General features: G+C 41.6%; 3 protein-coding genes across 3 annotated transcripts in view; 1 reads left to right on the top strand and 2 right to left on the bottom strand.

Annotated features, from left to right (window-relative positions):
- Positions 1-1,598: 1,598 nt before the first annotated feature.
- LOC129759071 (cytokine-like nuclear factor N-PAC) lies at positions 1,599-8,809 on the top strand. Its single transcript, XM_055756485.1, has 9 exons — positions 1,599-1,893; positions 1,982-2,118; positions 5,028-5,153; positions 5,221-5,554; positions 5,623-6,123; positions 6,191-6,331; positions 6,413-6,626; positions 6,690-6,779; positions 7,157-8,809. Exons 2-9 carry the CDS (start codon positions 2,078-2,080, stop codon positions 7,354-7,356), a joined length of 1,647 nt encoding a protein of 548 aa, XP_055612460.1. The 5' UTR covers positions 1,599-1,893; positions 1,982-2,077; the 3' UTR covers positions 7,357-8,809.
- A 2,772-nt stretch (positions 8,810-11,581) lies between these two features.
- LOC129759067 (phospholipase A-2-activating protein) lies at positions 11,582-14,948 on the bottom strand. Its single transcript, XM_055756480.1, has 3 exons — positions 14,275-14,948; positions 13,014-14,208; positions 11,582-12,412 (listed from the first exon to the last, which is right to left on the bottom strand). The coding sequence occupies exons 1-3, from the start codon at positions 14,756-14,758 to the stop codon at positions 11,695-11,697; spliced, it is 2,397 nt and encodes a 798-aa protein (XP_055612455.1). The 5' UTR covers positions 14,759-14,948; the 3' UTR covers positions 11,582-11,694.
- LOC129759065 (uncharacterized) overlaps positions 14,656-17,781 on the bottom strand; it is a 30,583-nt gene continuing 27,457 nt past the window's right edge. Inside the window, exon 9 of the mRNA XM_055756479.1 lies at positions 14,656-14,787. The gene's annotated coding sequence lies outside the window, so the exon portion shown is untranslated. The remainder of the gene's footprint in view (positions 14,788-17,781) is intronic.

Genomic DNA, 17,781 nt, shown 5'->3' with positions numbered 1-17,781 from the left:
AGTTGTCGCGAAAAGGGCTGTTAGTCATTTCTGAGTAAAAGCCGTTTAGTCAGAACTGAGTAGGTGCGGTTTTGGCGACAACTGAGTAACCGTCACCCTGAACTGAGTAGCTGAAAGTTAGCGAGTTCCGAATATCGTCAGTATTGTTCGTATTGTTGGGGTCAAAACAAACAGCTGAATAAAAAACAGCAAAAGGGAATCGTCGGTCAGTCGAAATAATGAACGGAAAAAATCTTTGTAATCGCGAAATCGATTGCTTTTGCGATTGATTTTAACAGCCCATCTGGCCGATGGCATAGTGAGAGCGATGCGATGCGAATTGACGAACGCGGTCAATGCGAACTCGAGCGGCGGAACAAATTGACATCTGCTTCGCCGCGTTGTGTATGTCAGGTTTAAGCGATTCACATACATTTTCATCAAATGTGGTTCGCCGCATTGAATCGCATTCGCCGGTTCGCATCACATCGCACTCACTATGTCATCGGCCAGAACAACACAACATGAAACCCAGCTAACATGAAATAGTTTTAAGAATGTGTGTCGCGCAGCGAACTCGGAGTACTAGTTTGGTCGGGGACTATTGTTTGCTCAAATTATTTATTATCATTTACTTTGCTATTTTAGGAGATATTATAGTTGGAATCATTGTTATTACACACACAACAGAGAAATATCGCCTCCACTTTTGTAGCTGTCTGCTATTTTGGTAAGTTTAATACAACAATTTCGCCTGGTTTTGTTTGTTTTTTTTTTTTTCAAGGAATTTAACAGCAAGCTGTCATTCTTCCCAACGTAAATTTTGTTGATCCTTAATAATTTTGTGAATCGCTTAAACCTGACATACTCAACGCGGCGAAGCAGTTGTCAATGTGATCAGCCGCTCGAGTTCTCGTTGGCCGCGTTTGCCAATTCGCATCGCATCGCTCTCACTATGTCATCGGCCATCTATGTGCACTAATCATCGGACGCCCTCTTTGTGGAACACGTTCTACTGAGCCACACCTGCGATTTTGGAATCCTAAATGCATTGAATTTGATACAACTGTCATAACGATAAAATAAAACTTGAATAAAAATACTAATTAAATCGAACGAAATTGATCCATTATGATCTATTACTTACAACTATGAAAAAGCATTTCGGGTTCAATTATTTAAGGTGGATGTGAGTAGTCAATCAAGCTAAGCTAAGCTAATCATCGGACGCCCTCGTTTTCGCGCATATCACGTATCGAATCGAAAATCGATACCGTTTTTTATTCGAAAATGTGAACTTGCCTCTTAGCAGAAAACGATATTTAGCAGACTTCTATAGGAAGTCAGAGATTGCGGTTTCAAATCCTGCACAGAGCATTCCGTAATTTTTTCAACGGTGCCAATCGACCACAGCGAATTTCAAAAAATGAATTAAATATTTTTCTAAAACGAGTTCTCATTGAACGTGAGTATGCGATACACATTTTCAAATCTATCTTAATAAGCGTGCACGAAATCAGACGTTTCGTGAAACCAAAATCAGACGACTGACTGGCTTCACGGTTTTTCAACGGCGGACGCTTCAAAATCAAACAAAAAAGTCATAACAATTGCAAGCAAACAAACGCATCGCCCGTCAACGCGAAAGAGCGGCCGTGGAATTAACGACAGTCCGCCATTTTTTATTATCTACCGCGGCTCCTTGGTGGCTTTTCTGGCTGATGATAGGTGCATCGCGATTTTAACCGTGGAAAAATCAAATTTTGACCGTGTTTTCGAGGTGCGAATCCGTATTTAAACCCGGATACAACGAAAGCAGTTGTATCGGGAAGTGTTGAAGGTGAAAAACTGGTGAAACGAGTGGAACCGAGCGCCAGAAATTGGTTTAATGATAGTGGCATTTAGTTCGTACTGGTGAGGCTTCACTGTCGCCCGGAAAGGCGGGCTGAATTTTTGTTAACGATTATTGATACCGGTTGCTAAGGATTCTACGAAATTCTAGGTTGATTGGAAGTCCCGAGTGAGGGAGTTCATGAACGCAGGATAAAAATATAAGGAAAGTGTTGAATTGACCGAAAAATATCGAAAATATACAGCGATGACGGACAGCAAAGGATACGCCGTGAACGATTTGGTTTGGTAAGTAGCGTTCCTTATTCTTAAATCGTAACCAACTTCCCGTTTTCCGTTCTAGCACAAATCTGGGATCTAGGAAATCGTTATTTTTGCCACGAATTCTTCAATTCGTGATAAGTTATCCGAAGCTAGAATCAAAAAAGCGGGAGAGCTTACATGTACATAACCTCAATTCAAGCTAGCTATCATCGGAGGGGGTCGAATTTGTTTTGATAAAAGATATTTTGTGGCGTAGAGTTGAATTATTTGCGCTCTATTGTCCAGGAATAGAGTCGTGAAATGAGCAGCTTCACCATCTTCACAACACCTGAATTAGTGGCAAGATGAATTAGTCGATCAAGCATCTTATGACGTCATAGTGCAGTGGCGTAAGCTTGCCCAAGTTGCTTTATTTCTTGCACAACATTTGGAAAGGGTATAAATGCTTTATGGATATTTGCTTCCCTATACTATTCTAGAGCAAATATCTCGATTGATAATTCGTATGTTTTTCGGACTCTGCGAAAAGACGATGCTAATTTTGGTTTAGGTTGATGTCGTGCTGGGGCGACAAGCGTCGCATTGCATTCTGCGTTCAAATAAGAAAGCAAAGCAACGCATTGGTATTTCATACTGGCGCTTTGACTTTCACTGCGAATCATCACTTTTTTACATCTTCTAATACTTGGAATCGACTCCTTTCTTTTGGGAGCCATAAAAAATTCATCAGATCATGATCCGGATAGCGAAAACGCCGAAATTTCAACCGACAAAATTCCTTGCTATTTTGCAGGAATAAGAATTCATGAGTATTTTCTCATCAATTAAGTATTATTTAAACGCTGGATAGGCTGGCGCTAGCCGGCGTACTGGGTTCGATTCCCGGTATAGGCAAGAAAAACTTTTGGGTTCGAATCCCATAAGTTGCCGACGATGAGATGCTTGGGGAATAAGTAGAGGCCAGTCTCGAACCCACCCTTGTCCTTCCTTCAACTGGAGGGCTTGGTTTATTATCTTGAACTGCATCCTGTCCATATCCAGCCGGAATGGATATAATGAAGTGTATGATAGTCTAACCAACGTCTCATGATCGCTTACTATTCTACGCTGCCTACTCTAAACTTTGAAATTTTCTTCTCCAAACTATCTCTAATTTTCATTTCCAGCGTTAGCTCCCTAAGCTATTTAAACGCCACAAAAAAAGGTTGAAGCTTGTTAAATCCCTGTTGAGTTCGTTGAGTCTGGCTGTCTCACCATTTTGGTTAATTTTGATCAAACCCTTGGGCACTACTGGGAATCCGAATTGTTGAGAAAGGCATAGCCAAATGGTCAACATTTTTGTTCAAAAAGCAGACAGAAACATACCCAATTATTTCAACAGACTCACCGAGTTTAAACGCGATCTCCATAGGGACTTCACGGCACCCAAATGTCCAAGCTCTGGAAACTCATCAATGCAATCAATCACATTTACTTGGGTACCAGGCCACGCGGGAATAGCTGGCAATGCAGAAGCAGACCATGCGCAAATGTTTCACGAAGTGCACTTTTTGCTGTCTTCGTGCTCGTTTTCACGATGAGTGCACTCGGGTAGTGCACCATAATGTGGACGGTGGTATACTCTGAAAATATTCGTGCTTCCCGATGTAAACAAATTGTATGCAAGCCAAAACAAACAATCAGCTGGTGATGGATTTTCACCATTTTCACAGCTTGATTATGACATCAGGCCCCGGCAACGATATACAATCCGTGTGGAGCACATCTCTCAGATTTAAGCTTTTTTCATCAGAATTGAGCTTTCATCTCCTATGCTCTCAAGGCAAAAAAAAGCTTAAATCTGAGGAAAAAAAAGCTTCAAAACGAGATTCACCAGCACTTGTTTAAAAGATGTTGGTCACACGATACATAGACAAATCCTGTATCGTTGCCAGGGCCTGGCCGGGCTTGAACAGATCCCGGCAACGTTACATGATTTGTCTATGTATCATTCTTTTAACCAGATCCCGGAAACGCTACACGATTTGTCTATGTATCGTGTGATCAACATCTTTTAACTAAGCTTGGTGAATCTCGTTTTTTTCCTCAGATTTAAGCTTGTTTTGCCTTGAGAGCATAGGAGATGAAAGTTCAAATCTGGCAAAAAAAAGCTTAAATCTGAAGAAAAAAGCTGAAATCTGAGAGATGTGCTCCACACGGATTGTATTTCGTTGCCGGGGCCTGCTTATACTCTCGGCCTCAAAGGACCTAAGCGACCAATTTAAATTTACCATCGTCGGCACAGAATTCGGTGAAGTTATGCTGATTTTTTTTCAACACTTCAAATGGCTAGGGCGAAAAACATTGCATGTCATTGAATCGCAGTAAATGTGCGGAGTACTTTCTCAAGGAAAAGACCCTTGCTCGCTAAGACCATAGCAATGATTCTAGCGTTACTATCGACCAAATGCTGGAATTCGGTAAGACACACATCCATTGCGTAGTCGATAAAGCCTCCAGATGTCTCGGTTTCGTATGGCCAATAACTTCAAGGGTGCGTGAGATCTGCAAAGTTTATATTGCAGCATTGTTCGTTGCGTACTCATCAACAGATTTGTGCCCCTACTAGTATCCAGAAGGGCTATCCAGCGCCACTTCTTGCGATACGCCCTTAAATACTGCCAGTTCAGGCAAGGCTCGTTTCGAATATTAAGCTATGAAATTATATGCCGCCTCAAAGACATAGATAGATTCGTAGCTGTTAAAGAAACCATAAAACTGTTTAGAGAAGTCAATGGAAGGGATTTGAATTCTTTCTTCCGCGAATGTGTGAGGTGTACACTTTCGCCTTTAAAGTTCAGTAAATGAAGCGACTACGTTTTAAAGGTTTTCATTGACAAACTTAAATTCAATAATTTGAACAGCTGTTTTAACGACAATCGCCTTTTTTACAGGGCCAAAATGAAAGGATTCTCACCCTGGCCTGGTCGCATCTCCCAACCACCGCCAGAGCTTCGAAGGATAGTCGTGAAGAAGAACAGCCCGGTGCGGTGTATTTTCTTCTTCGGATCCAACAACTAGTAAGAATTCGTGTTTTCACACTGCCACAAAGTTACGGATCTATAAATTTGTAAATTTCACTTCCAGCGCTTGGATCGAAGAATCTCAAATCAAGCCATATCTGGAGTTTAAGGAAAAGTTGATTTCCTCGTGTAAATCGGCAGGCTTCAAGGACGCGATCGCGAAAATCGAAGATTATATAGCAAATCCGGAGGAATACGCGCATTTATTTGTCGGAGAGCAAGAAAATCGGATCGATCCCGACGTCGAGTTCAACAAACTGCGGGATGCGGAAGAAGAGGAAGAGGCGGCAGCGGATACAACCGTTAACAACACGTCCACAATTTCCGATGCCATCAAAACCCCGGTCACTGGGAGGAAAGCGTCGGCCGCCAAGAAAAAGGGCCGAGCTTCGCTACCGGTTAGTAGTTTAGCGGATTGAGAATAAAAAACGCTTTTGCTTAGAAATTTTTAATCAAATATTTTCAGGCCTCGGCGGCAAAGACCCCCCGAACGGTTGGCAGTAAATCGAAAGCCAATGTCAACAACGAGCATGTCGTGGGCACCACACCGTCACCACCAAAGCGCAAACGGAAACTGTACGAATCGACGACCGGTTCTGCGGTGCTGGATCTGGAAACCTTCTCGCCCGTTCGTCGAAACGTTTCGCACCTGCTGAACCGCCCGGTTGCCGTTGCACGGCCAGTTACCCCCGAAATCGACATGACTACCGTGTCGAATACGGTGCAATCGCGCAACATCCAGGCATCGAGCTTGAAGTTCGGATTCCTCGGACTGGGCATTATGGGCGCCGGCATAGTCAAGAATTTGCTAAACTCTGGCCATTCGGTGGTGGTGTGGAACCGGACGGCGACTAAGTGCCGTAAGTTCCAGGAAGCGGGTGCCGAAGTTGCGGACACCCCGTGCGATGTCGTCGAGATGAGCGATGTAACATTCTCGTGCGTGGCGGATCCACAGGTGGCAAAAGATGTGAGTGTTTGTTTTTGTAGTTTGTTTTCCGTTCTTTTTATTGAATCTAATCTCAATAATTGAACAGTTGGTTTTCGGCAATTGTGGCGTCATGTCTGCAAATCTGGTCGGCAAAGGTTACGTTGAGATGACCGGTGTGGATCCGGAAACGTCTCAGGATATTGCGGAACAAATTATCGGCAAAGGTGGACGGTATCTAGAGGCACAAGTGAGTAGAAACTGAGCATGAAACATCAACCATCAAACTTCTTATTTGTGTGGTTGTTATATTCGAAATCCTACCCAACAGATCCAAGGATCAAAGGACGAAGCTGAAGAAGGTACCCTCATCATCCTAGCAGCCGGCGAACGATTGCTGTTTGAAGAATGCGAAACCTGTTTCGATGCCATTTCGCGCAATTCACTTTACCTAGGGGACGTGGGCCAGGCGACCAAGATGAATCTGGTGCTGCAAATGATTGCCGGTTTCACCGTGGCCGGTATCGCGGAAGCAATGGCTTTAGGTTTGCAACTTGATTTTATTGATTCTGTTTGTTACCGTTAATATTTATTATTATTTTTTGCAGCCGATCGGGCGGGTCTACAACAGAAAAATGTTCTGGAACTATTAGAACTAACCAATATGTCATCAGATATGCTTCTTCAAAAGGGAAATGGTGAGTTATACTGGCAATGTGTTAATATATTTAACTCAATTTTCACTTAGCTTTTTAAAATACGACAAACGGATTAAAAAAAAACCAAAGGTCCACTACGATATTTCTTGCGTAGATGCGAATTGACAATGAATTCAAAAAACAGTCGCAGTTGCAATGTTTTTTAAATGTTACTTGCATTAAATGTTAAGGTAACCTTTTTTCTAAATTAAAATTTCCAGCATCACTGAACAGTTCAATTGCAAGCGTTTGAAATATTTGCATACAAAGCTTGCGTTCAAGTTCTTGAATACGAATAAAAAGCCTTGCCTACATACAGGCGTTTAATGGTTCACGTTTATAAATCTTCATTCAACAATACTGCCGCATCTTTGCAGCAATCATCAAGGGTGACTTCCCGACGCACCAGGCCCTGAAGCATATGCAGAAAGACCTCAAGCTGGCGCTGGCAATGTCCGAAGGTCTCGAGCAGTCCCTCCCCCTGACGGCAACGGCGAACGAGGTGTTCAAGCACGCCAAACGTCTCGGCTACAGCTCCCACGATGCCAGTGCAGTTTACGTGCGGGCGAGGTTTTAACAGCGACCACCGGACGACGACCTCCAATCGGCCACAACAATCCCGGACTACAAAAACACCATCAGCAGTAGCAGCAAGAGCAAGACCGAATAAGTTCGCCGGCCGAGATGATGGTGGCCGCCAACGTTCGTCTGTTGTGTGACGAGAGATGAAGGCATATTTTAGTAGCTTTTTTTGTTTTCGTTCAAATAGTTCTTTATTTTTTGGGAGTTAGATTTTACCGATTGACTAGCGGTATTGACGAACTCGATTTGCTGCTATTTCAACGATGATAAAATGGAAGAAAAGATATATGCTGGACTGAAATTTTAACATGTTCTATCAAATATCTTACGAAAACATACATTTCGAATAAAAAACAGTATGAGTTTTCATGGAAACTCAGGAGAATATTTTGTCAACCAAATTGTATGTTTTGTGGTCATCGATCTTGATCGATTCGCTTGATTCGAATAAATTTTTGAGGTATTTCAAAATTTAATCGGTGTATTGCTTCCAGTGAACTCGACTGAGTTTCTCGATATAATCTTAAAAACCTTCAATATTTTCTTTTCCTTATTGTTGATTTTCGAAGGATTTATGGAAGGGTTCATCTGGAATCAACATGTTTGTTGATTAAATAATTTTCTTCTGAAAAAAAAACATGAAAACCATACAGTTTCTGTGTGGCTTGATTCGCCCTCAGTCAGCAAATAAAACGTAAATCATTTTGCCATCAGACCAAAAAGAAAAACCAGTCATACATTTTGAAGCATCTACCTTTCGTTAGCAAATGTCAGACTGTCCTACCACAAACAACAATTTAACATCTGTAAGTACTTTTCAAACAATTTTTCTCACATAGCTTCTCGCAGCCACATAATCGATACGTTGATCCGCACTTTACATCAAACATATTTTTATTCTTCATAATATTGAAACAAAAAAAAAACTTAAAAAGCAAGCAACTTTTTTTTTCTATAATTTAAGCGAATAAGTTAGGCTAATTAGATCTTTACGGCAAGGTAGCATCGATTATCTGAACCCAGCCAATGTGCAACCCCCGGATGATGATGGTTTAGTCCCTAAGGCAAAGCAAAGAGTGTAAAACTATATATGAAAAATTGGAAACAGTAAAAAACAAAAGCAAACGTGTCTAAATATTGGGGACAGATTAGTCTTTGTCTGTTTCCGTTCCCAAATTATTTCATTGTCGAATGTTTTGCGTTCCCTGATCTAGATTTAAATTTTCCAAACATAGGAAAATGTTGATTCTATCTGCATCGATGGTCGGAATATTTTTTTAATTTTTTCATTTCTGTTGAGGCGTATTATAGAAATCGATCGGGAAATACAAATCTAGCGGAAGTCAAACAAACATGTGGAGTTACATCAAAAAGTGGATTTCTATATATAGGTATATTTTTTTCGCGAAACACAGTGATCATAATAAAACAAAAGCGTTTAAACCAAATGATGTGTTTTATCCTTCAAAAGATGACAATTACTGGAATCTAAACGTTTTTTAATTAATTCCATTCAAATATGAGGATGATGCATTCTAGCAAGACACAAACTAGTTGTGTAATAAGCTAAAGCATGACTAAAAAAAAATATCTGCCAAATTAATGCCAAAAAAGAAAGGCTGCATGCAGACAAATTTTCATGATGTACATGCAATAAATTTTTAATGTTTTAATGTGCTTCAATGAATCTTGCATGCAAGTCAGTTCTGCTCTTCAAGCGTTTGCTTTAGAGTCTCCGCTTGAAATTCTTATTCCTACCACCAGATGTCGATAATGTGAATCTTTATACATAAAAACCTATACAGACGAACGCGTAATAAAACCAGGGGGCTGCAATGATATGTATCGCACAGGCTCATGCAGTTATCTACTCAACTCAGCGATCACTGTTCTCAATGCTGCCTACAAATTGCTATTCCGAATCCTACTTCACCGCCTTATGCCACAAGCAATGAGATTCGTGGAAAGTCATCAGGCCGTCTTCATGGAGGGACTACGACTAACTGGATCTTTACACTACGACAAATCCTCTAAAAATGTCGTGAACACCAAGTCCCTACGCACTACGCACCCTCTCTACGGGCACGAGACATAGATATTACTCGAGCAGGACCTACGTACACTCGGACCATTCGAGCGACGAGTGTTATAAACCATCTTTGGCGGCGTGCAGGAAAACGAAGTGTGGAGGCGAAGGATGAAACACGAGCTCGCGCGTCTCTACGGCGAACCCCGTATCAAGAAGGATACGCTGGGCAGAACATGATGCGAAAATGCCGTACGACTGTCCTGCAAAACAGGGTGTTCACTACGAATACGGTAGGAATGAGAAGAGCAGGGGCGCAATGTGCAAGGTGGTTAGACCAAGTGGAGCGTGATCTGGCGAATGTGGGATGTCCGAGAAATTGGTGAACGGCTGCCATGGACCGATTGAATTTTAGGAATTATGTGCAAAAAATAAATGAATCGACCAAACCATAATCAAGGCCCAAGATTGGTTTCAGCACTGCCCCTCAGAAATGCAAGCTCATGCACATCTGCAATATACCTCATCGAAAACGTGGTCGCGCAATCAAGATAAATGGCATAGCTATACCAAGAGTACGTAAATGCAAAATTTTAGGAGTCACCATCGATCAGCAATTGAATTTTCTACACCACCTGAAAACTGTGAAAGATAGCTGCATGAAAAGGCTCAATGTATTTAAAATTTTAGGGGGTCATATCAAAAGAAGTAACCGTTGTACTCTTAATAATGTCGGAGAATCAATCATAGTGTCTAGACTTCTTTACGGTATTGGTTTGACTAGTCTGAGCTTCGATAACATGGAAAGAATATTAGGTCCTGTGTATAATCAGATGGTTCGGCTAGCTTCCGGTGCATTCCGATCTAGTCCTATAGACTCGATCATGGTAGAAGCAGGCCGTTTAAATTTTCGATATAAAATGGCTGAGCGTCTATCAATCTTGGCAATACGACTGATGGAAAAAAACGAGGGTAATTGCGATTCTTCTCTAGTGAAACGGGCTGATGAACTACTTAAAGTAACTACCAACTTACCGATTCCGAAAATATGTGCTCCTCTGAGATTATCAGACCGTCAATGGTATCTAAAACCACCTCGCATCGACAACTGTATGCGCCGAAACGTAAAAGCGGGAGACCCGAGCTATAAAGTTCTCACCTTTTTTAATGAAACGATGCAAACAAAATACAAACATTTTTACCATTTCTACACTGATGGGTCCAAACTTGGAGAGGAGATAGGAGCTGCCGCCGTTGGTCGAGAAATAGAACTGTGTTGCTCTCTACCAAAATGTTGTAGCATTTTCTCCGCTGAAGCTTATGCGCTCAAAATTGCAGCTGAAAAAGCTAGAACTGAACATCAACAGTCGATAATTTTCACTGATTCTGCAAGCGTTATCGATGCACTTTCGAAAGGACACTCAAGGCACCCCTGGATTCAAGAAGCAGAAAAGCATTTAGCAGAAAACAATGTTGTGGTTGCATGGGTCCCTGGACACTGCAACATTCCAGGAAATGAGAGGGCGGATTATTGGGCAAACCAAGGACGAAAGAGAACACCGATAAATATAACTGTTCCACCAGCTGACGCAATTCGATCGGTTAAAATCTGTTTAAGGGAGGCATGGCAATCGGAGTGGAGTCGGTCACAAAATCTACTGAGGCGTGTAAAACCATCCATCAGCGCATACATTGATAGAAAATGCGCATCTGAACAACGTGTATTTACCAGGCTACGTATAGGACACACGCGTTTAACACACTCTTTTTTATTTGAAAGAAGTACACCACCAGAATGTCCCTTCTGCGGTGTTAGAATAACTATTCAACACATCCTGGTTGACTGCCGAGGTTTCGATCAAGCTCGCCGCTCATCTGAACTAGAGGGTCTTTCTATCTTCGATATTCTGTCGAACTGTGTAAGCAAGGAAAACAATGTTCTGAAATTTCTAAAATTATGTAATCTGATAGATAAATTGTAAATTATGTTAATAGGAATAGACACAGACATGAACGCCATGTGAATGGTAAAGTGTCTTTAATAAAAAAAAAAAAAAAAAAAAAAATAATCAAGGCGCGAAAATATGAAATAAAGGTTATGAATCTTTGGTACTGAGTTTGATGAGACGTAAAATAAAATAAAATTTGTAATAATATGGATTCTTCAAAATGTTTCAGGCAATAATTCGTAAAATTGTACACCTAAGTTTCTTCGTTTATTAAGAGCAAGTGCAGAGTGAGTAATGAAGCTTAAACTTAAACAAATTCTATTCAAAAGAAGCAAACCGTACTAGTCTAACCTAACGCTCACGCCAGCAGTTCGTACAGATAGCTGGAACACTCGTTCAATTTCGCAAAACCCTCCACTTCGGTGCTGATCGCTATCAGAATCTGATCGATGAGCGCACTATTGGCGCGTATATTGCTCACCACCAGAGAACCAACCTGCGGTGCCGACATCAAATTCCCGAGAGCCTGATAAGCCCGATACGTTGCTTCCGGCTCCGAGGACCAAGCCAGAAATTCACCGATCGCGTCCGAAAACACCTTGCAGAAATCGAGCGACGGTTTTTCCAACTGAGTCATCGATAGATTCAGATAGAAACTGGCTAGCGCAATTTGCAGGTTGGCACTGCCCTGCCGAATCGCTCGCAACTTTTCCACGATGGGTCGAATGTGTTCCAGCACTAGATTACGCCCGTTGCCATGTGAGATCATGTTCACAAAACAGCGTATTCCCATCAGTTGGTTCGCCGGCAGATGGTTCAGGTGCTGCAATAGGGTCCGCATGAAGTCGCCCTCGAACAGTTCCCGGCAGGCATTCGCATCGCGAACAACGAGCCGGGTGATGTCCAGCACCGGGAAGATGCTCTCCGTTGGCCAGGTGTAAAGATACTTGAGAGCGGTCAGGCAGGTCGAATTTTGCTCGGACACCTTGTTCAACTCGCTCACGTAGCGAATTATGTCGTCCAGAGTGTCGTTGGATATTTGTAGGCTGGCGTCCTGAATTTTGCTGTTAAGTTCCCTGGAAGTGATTCAGGTTGAAGCCAAAAGTAAAGGAAAGCTTAGTGACATCGATAGGAGCAATATAAAAAGTTGTTGTTTATCTACGATTGATGAATGTCAGGTGAATCCGCCTTATTTCAGATTTTATAAGTACGACATCTAATTAGTAGTTTTCAATTAAAACTGTTGAAAATTTCCCTAAAACCTTTTATTCTTGTGAACTTTTTTAAGTTTGTGTCAGCATTTCCTAATACAAAAAGCACACTGAATGGGCAATGTGATTTCCTGGTGTACACGGATGAGCAATATACGGTTCAAAAGATATGGAGTGGTATTAGTAAAAGGCCAAGTTGTTCAGCTAGTGGGCCAATTTCAAAATCGAGTCGACTTTTTAACGACGGCTTTGTAATGATTTGATACCGCCGAAAACAACTGTTTCGCCTCATGGCTTTTTTCTCCCATCGTAAATTTTTTGTGGCCTCATAGTGATTTTTTCTCGTTTCGATCTTTCGAACCCTGTAATTGTATTACACATCCGTGTACACCAGAAAACCATGTTTCATAAGATTTTGATTAATGAATAACATAACCAAATAACAGATTATCGTAAAAGTGCTTACTTCAACTTCACCAACACCTTGGAGAGGTCAGCATTTTCCATGGTAATGAAATGGCGATGGGGGAAGTGAGTGTTGACCTTTTTCGTCTCACTCGAACCGGTCGAGTAGCTGGAAGCTCCGGTGAATGGATCTGCATTTCCGGCGCTAGTATTATTGCCACCCGGGCCAGCACCAACATTGGGAGTCTGTGTTGTGTAGCTGGAACCACCCGTGAATGGATCGGTATTTGCTGTGGTTGGTTGATAACTGGATCCACTGCCGGGTACATAACGATTGCCACCGGTGAATGGATCATAGAACGATCTAGATTCAGCAGTGCTTTGTACAGGCGCGTTGTTCGAATTTGTAATAATAAAATTTGCCACCTGCTCCAGATATGCCTGAGGAAGACTGTGTTTGTGGATGAAGCGTTGCGCCACAAACCACGGATCCTCTCCTCGGTTGAAGGGCAGTTTCAGATTGGGTGCATCGTCCGACAGGTTAACAGAAAATACAAAATCATATTCACGGCCTTCGTACAGCTGTTTCCCGGTGTTGGCCTCATTAGCACCCATAACGTCGCCAACGCATTCCCATTTGCCGTTGCTCCACTGATAACACATGATCTTGCCATCTGCGTGTCTTACGATTCTGGTTTGACCATCGCGGCCTTCCGATAGCAATGATTCTGGTCCAGGAAGATCGTTAACATTCATACCGCCCAACTGCTTCGAAGATTCCTGCATTCTAACATCCACGCTCAACTTGAATGCATCTTGCACATCTTGAGGGGCTTGTCTATCGGCGTTTGAGCTGAAAACTCTGACCATCGCATCACTTGAACCAGCAACTATATCGCCATTTCTCAATCCGGCAACCGACCAAACCGATTGTGCAGGCAGCTGAAGAACGTCACCCAGGGCTCCATCCTTCAAACTCCACATCCGAATTGTACTGTCCTCACCGCTGCTGATGAACACATCTTCACCCCAAAAGTCACTTCGGGCAATACTGTAGATGTAGTTCGTGTGCCCGTGAAACTCTTTAACGCATTCGTAGCTTTCGCTCCAATAGCGAATGGTGGCATCATTTGCACAACTCAGAAAGCCTCCCTTCGGCAGACTACACAAGCCTCGTACACAATCCTTGTGGCCTTTCAAAACCACCAACTTTTCACCCTTTTCGTTCCATATGAAAATGGTCTTATCGGCAGACCCTTAAATAACAAAAAAAAACTATTAATTTGATACTTAGGTATATAAAAACAAAACAGCAATGTTACCGGTGGCGTATTTCCCGGAAGCAAGTCGTGCTACAGCCCAAACCGCTGCCTCGTGACCGATCAGAGTCAAACTGGCCAACGAAGCGCCAACATCGGTCCAAATTTTGGCGCTCTTGTCCCAGCTGCCAGAAATGAGAACATTGGCCGCATTGCCCTTGGCCAGGGCGCAAACCGTAGATGTGTGTCCCTTCAAAACCACCAGCGGTTCCATGGCACTTGGGTACTTGTAAACGCAGATTGTCCCGTCGTTACTGGCGGTGCAGATCCAATCGTTCTCTTCGATCACCAGCACGGCCCCGACGTAGTTCGAGTGTTGCCGGAGCGTTTCCGTTTCGGTGTAACAGCCATCCAGCGCGTTCCATACCTTGGCAGTCTTGTCTCGGGAACCTGAAACGATAAATCCCTTTCCTTCGGCCACCGAGCGAACATCCAGTTTGTGCCCCGCCAACTCACAGGCGAGTTTGAAATCATCAATTTTCACCATTGCAGTCTTGTTAGTCTTGTCACAATTTCCTGTAGGTTAGAAGTAGGAAGTTAGATAAGTGTTATCGAATCAGTGCGAAGCGAACAATCAATTTGGGAAGTATCCCGAAGAGGAGACACTGTATAAGTATAACTCTTTTTAAACAAACACCGGAATTTAGCTAAATCTTTTTCGAAAACGATAGTTGCCGAATCACCATGCAAAATTCTTCTTCTTCTTCTTCTTTCTGTTTTCAGCAGATCCTTGCCTGCTGATGATGAATGGACCGGTGTCTATGACCATATGTCCAGCGGCATCTTTTCAAGTCATTTGACTGTCGGTTCCTTTTTCATGTGGGTTATCTTTCATGCTTATGTTATAATCAACTTCGTCATAGGTCTACAGGTTTCGAATTCCTTCCTAACTAGGCCGATATGGTAGTGGCGACGAACTTGGTGTCCACTCCTCACAGCCATCATCGTTGGGTAATTATTAGATGTGGATCTTGGCGGTTTTAATAAAGCTTACTATTTCTTTGAATAGATCTATATCCTTTGTCTTCAGCATATCGGTGATATTCGCATATTTTCCATCAAATGAAAAGGTACTTCGAACATTATTAAATCGGGGGCAGAATATAATCAAGTGTTCGGCAGTTTCTGGAACATCACAGATATGGCAATTTCCATCATCCTCTATTTCCATAATGTGCAACCAGTACTTCGAATAATCATGTCCAGCCATGATACGGTTTAGCATCTTTATTTCAAATCCATCTAATGGTAGATTCTTGAACCACGGTTCAATATTGAATTCATTTTGAATTTGGAAAAACTTTTTTCCCTTATTTTCCAACAATGCATAGTTAGTGTACCATTTTTTTGAGTCCTCCTCTTTGTTATTTTTAAACAATGTTAAAGCATCTTTAAGTAGTATTGGGTTGTCTATTCCTTGTACTGTGTTAACTCCTCTATTCGCTAGTTCGTCTGCAATCTCATTGCCGCTTAGCCCGACGTGGCTTGGAATCCACTGAATCGCAATGTTGTATTTTGAACATCTGTTCAAGATTGATTGAACGATTTTGCTTTGGAATTGGCTAGATTGACTGCTTTGTAATAATAAACATGAGGATTTTGAATCTGTATAAATTACTGCGTTGGAGATGTTATTTTCTTCGACAATTTGTGAAGCCTTCTCAATTGCTATAAGTTCGGCGGTCATAATAGAAGTTTCATTATTAAGTTTGATTGCTATTTTTTGGTTGGAGATTTGAATATAAATCCCGATACCACATTTATTGCCCTGTTTGGACGCATCTGTGAATATGGGGGGTCTACTTTGATATTTACTGTTCATAGTAAATAAAGCTGCCTGCTTCATGACCTGGGTACTATTTTTGTCTTTCACAAGTTTCTCAGGTCCAATGTCGGTAGTTATTGTAACGCATTCATAATTAAGGAAATTTCTTTGCATAGGACTTATTTTGTCAAACACTTGTCGGTACTCCAAATATTTTTTTTCCATAAATGTTAGTTTATTGTCGCTCCAACTTTTGGTGGAAGTCTCCAATAATTGTTTATAAACCGTATTGCGAAAAGCTACATTTTTAGCAATTTCTTTTTTGGCAAGGAATTCACTTCTTATTTCCCATGGCTCTTCTGCTGATATTGCTAGTAGGGTATTTATTGGCGTAGTTCTACTACAGCCGGTGACTTTTCTTAAAGCCTTATTTAGAACCACCTGAAGTTGTCTTTGATAAGTATTAGCGGCGTTCCTCAACGTTGACACACAATATTCGAGTCCATTTCGTAACAGGGCTCTGTAAACCAATAGTAAACTTTGGGGATGGGAGTTTTTGTTGAATCCAGTGATGATTTTTAACATGTTAAGTCTCTCAACGGTCTTCATGGAAATTATTCTTGTGTGGGATCGAAAAGTTAGAGAGCGATCAATGTTTACTCCAAGATATTTGTACATATTTACGTTCTCAACAAGCGTATTCTCGATAAAAATATGCACTGGATTGTTTCCAGGGTGGAAAACCATTGTCTTAGTTTTTGAAGGGTTGATTTTGAAATTAAGTCTTTCCGCTAACTCCACAAATCGATTGATATATTCTTGAGCTGTCTCTTCTAGGCTTCGAAAATCCTTGTGTTTTACTAGTGCACAGAAATCGTCTGCATACTGTATAAGTACTACACCATCTAGTTGAATTTCATGCATTTTTGCCGAATAAATATTAAAGAGGGTGGGCGACAAAACGTCCCCTTGCGGTAGACCGTTACAAATTCTTCGAGTTATCTTTTGGCTACAGGCGTCGAAAATCAGTTTCCTATTAGTTAAAAAACTTGCTATCCATGTAATAATTTCTCCAGGGAAACGTTTCTCTACCAATACTTCCTGTAATTTGTTTGAATCAACTGTACTAAACGCATTGGACAAGTCAATAAAAATAGCCATTGTTTTAAATTTTTCCCTTTTGTTTTTCTTAATTTCGTTAACAAGGTATCCTACGCATGTTGCTGTAGAGGAGTTTGTACGAAACCCATACGATGTAGGAGGAATGCACTTTGTCTGATCTATGTGTTCTTTCACTTTTTCTAGAACAGCCGAATTTATCATTTTTGTAATAGTTGGAATAAGCGAGATGGGTCTTTTCCCTTCCACTGTAGATTGATCTTTACCGGCTTTGGGAATGGCTACCACTTTTATCTCCTTCAATTGGTCCCTTAGATGCCCTGATATGAACATGGTATTGATTTCACTGATAAGTGCATCTCTAACTGATGGACGTATTGCTCTCAATATTCCATAAGAGATGTTGTCATCCGATGGAGCAGATCTTACTTTTTTGGTAAAGAGAATTCGATCCCACTTTGTTGCATTCATGATATTATAATTGCATGTAGGTCCACAGCTGAGGGCCTCTTCTAAATCTACCTCCGCTTTACCAAAATGCATGTCGAAAAATTTTTCAGCCAACTCTACGTTATCTTGTATTGGATTGTTTTCTTTGCGTTTGATTGTCTTTCCAGTTAGACGTC

This window comes from Uranotaenia lowii, unplaced genomic scaffold, assembly GCF_029784155.1.
Source record: "Uranotaenia lowii strain MFRU-FL unplaced genomic scaffold, ASM2978415v1 HiC_scaffold_10, whole genome shotgun sequence".
NCBI classification, from domain to species: Eukaryota; Metazoa; Arthropoda; class Insecta; order Diptera; family Culicidae; genus Uranotaenia; species Uranotaenia lowii.
Note: the sequence above shows the minus strand (reverse complement) of the source record. Positions and strands in the feature narration are given on the sequence as shown.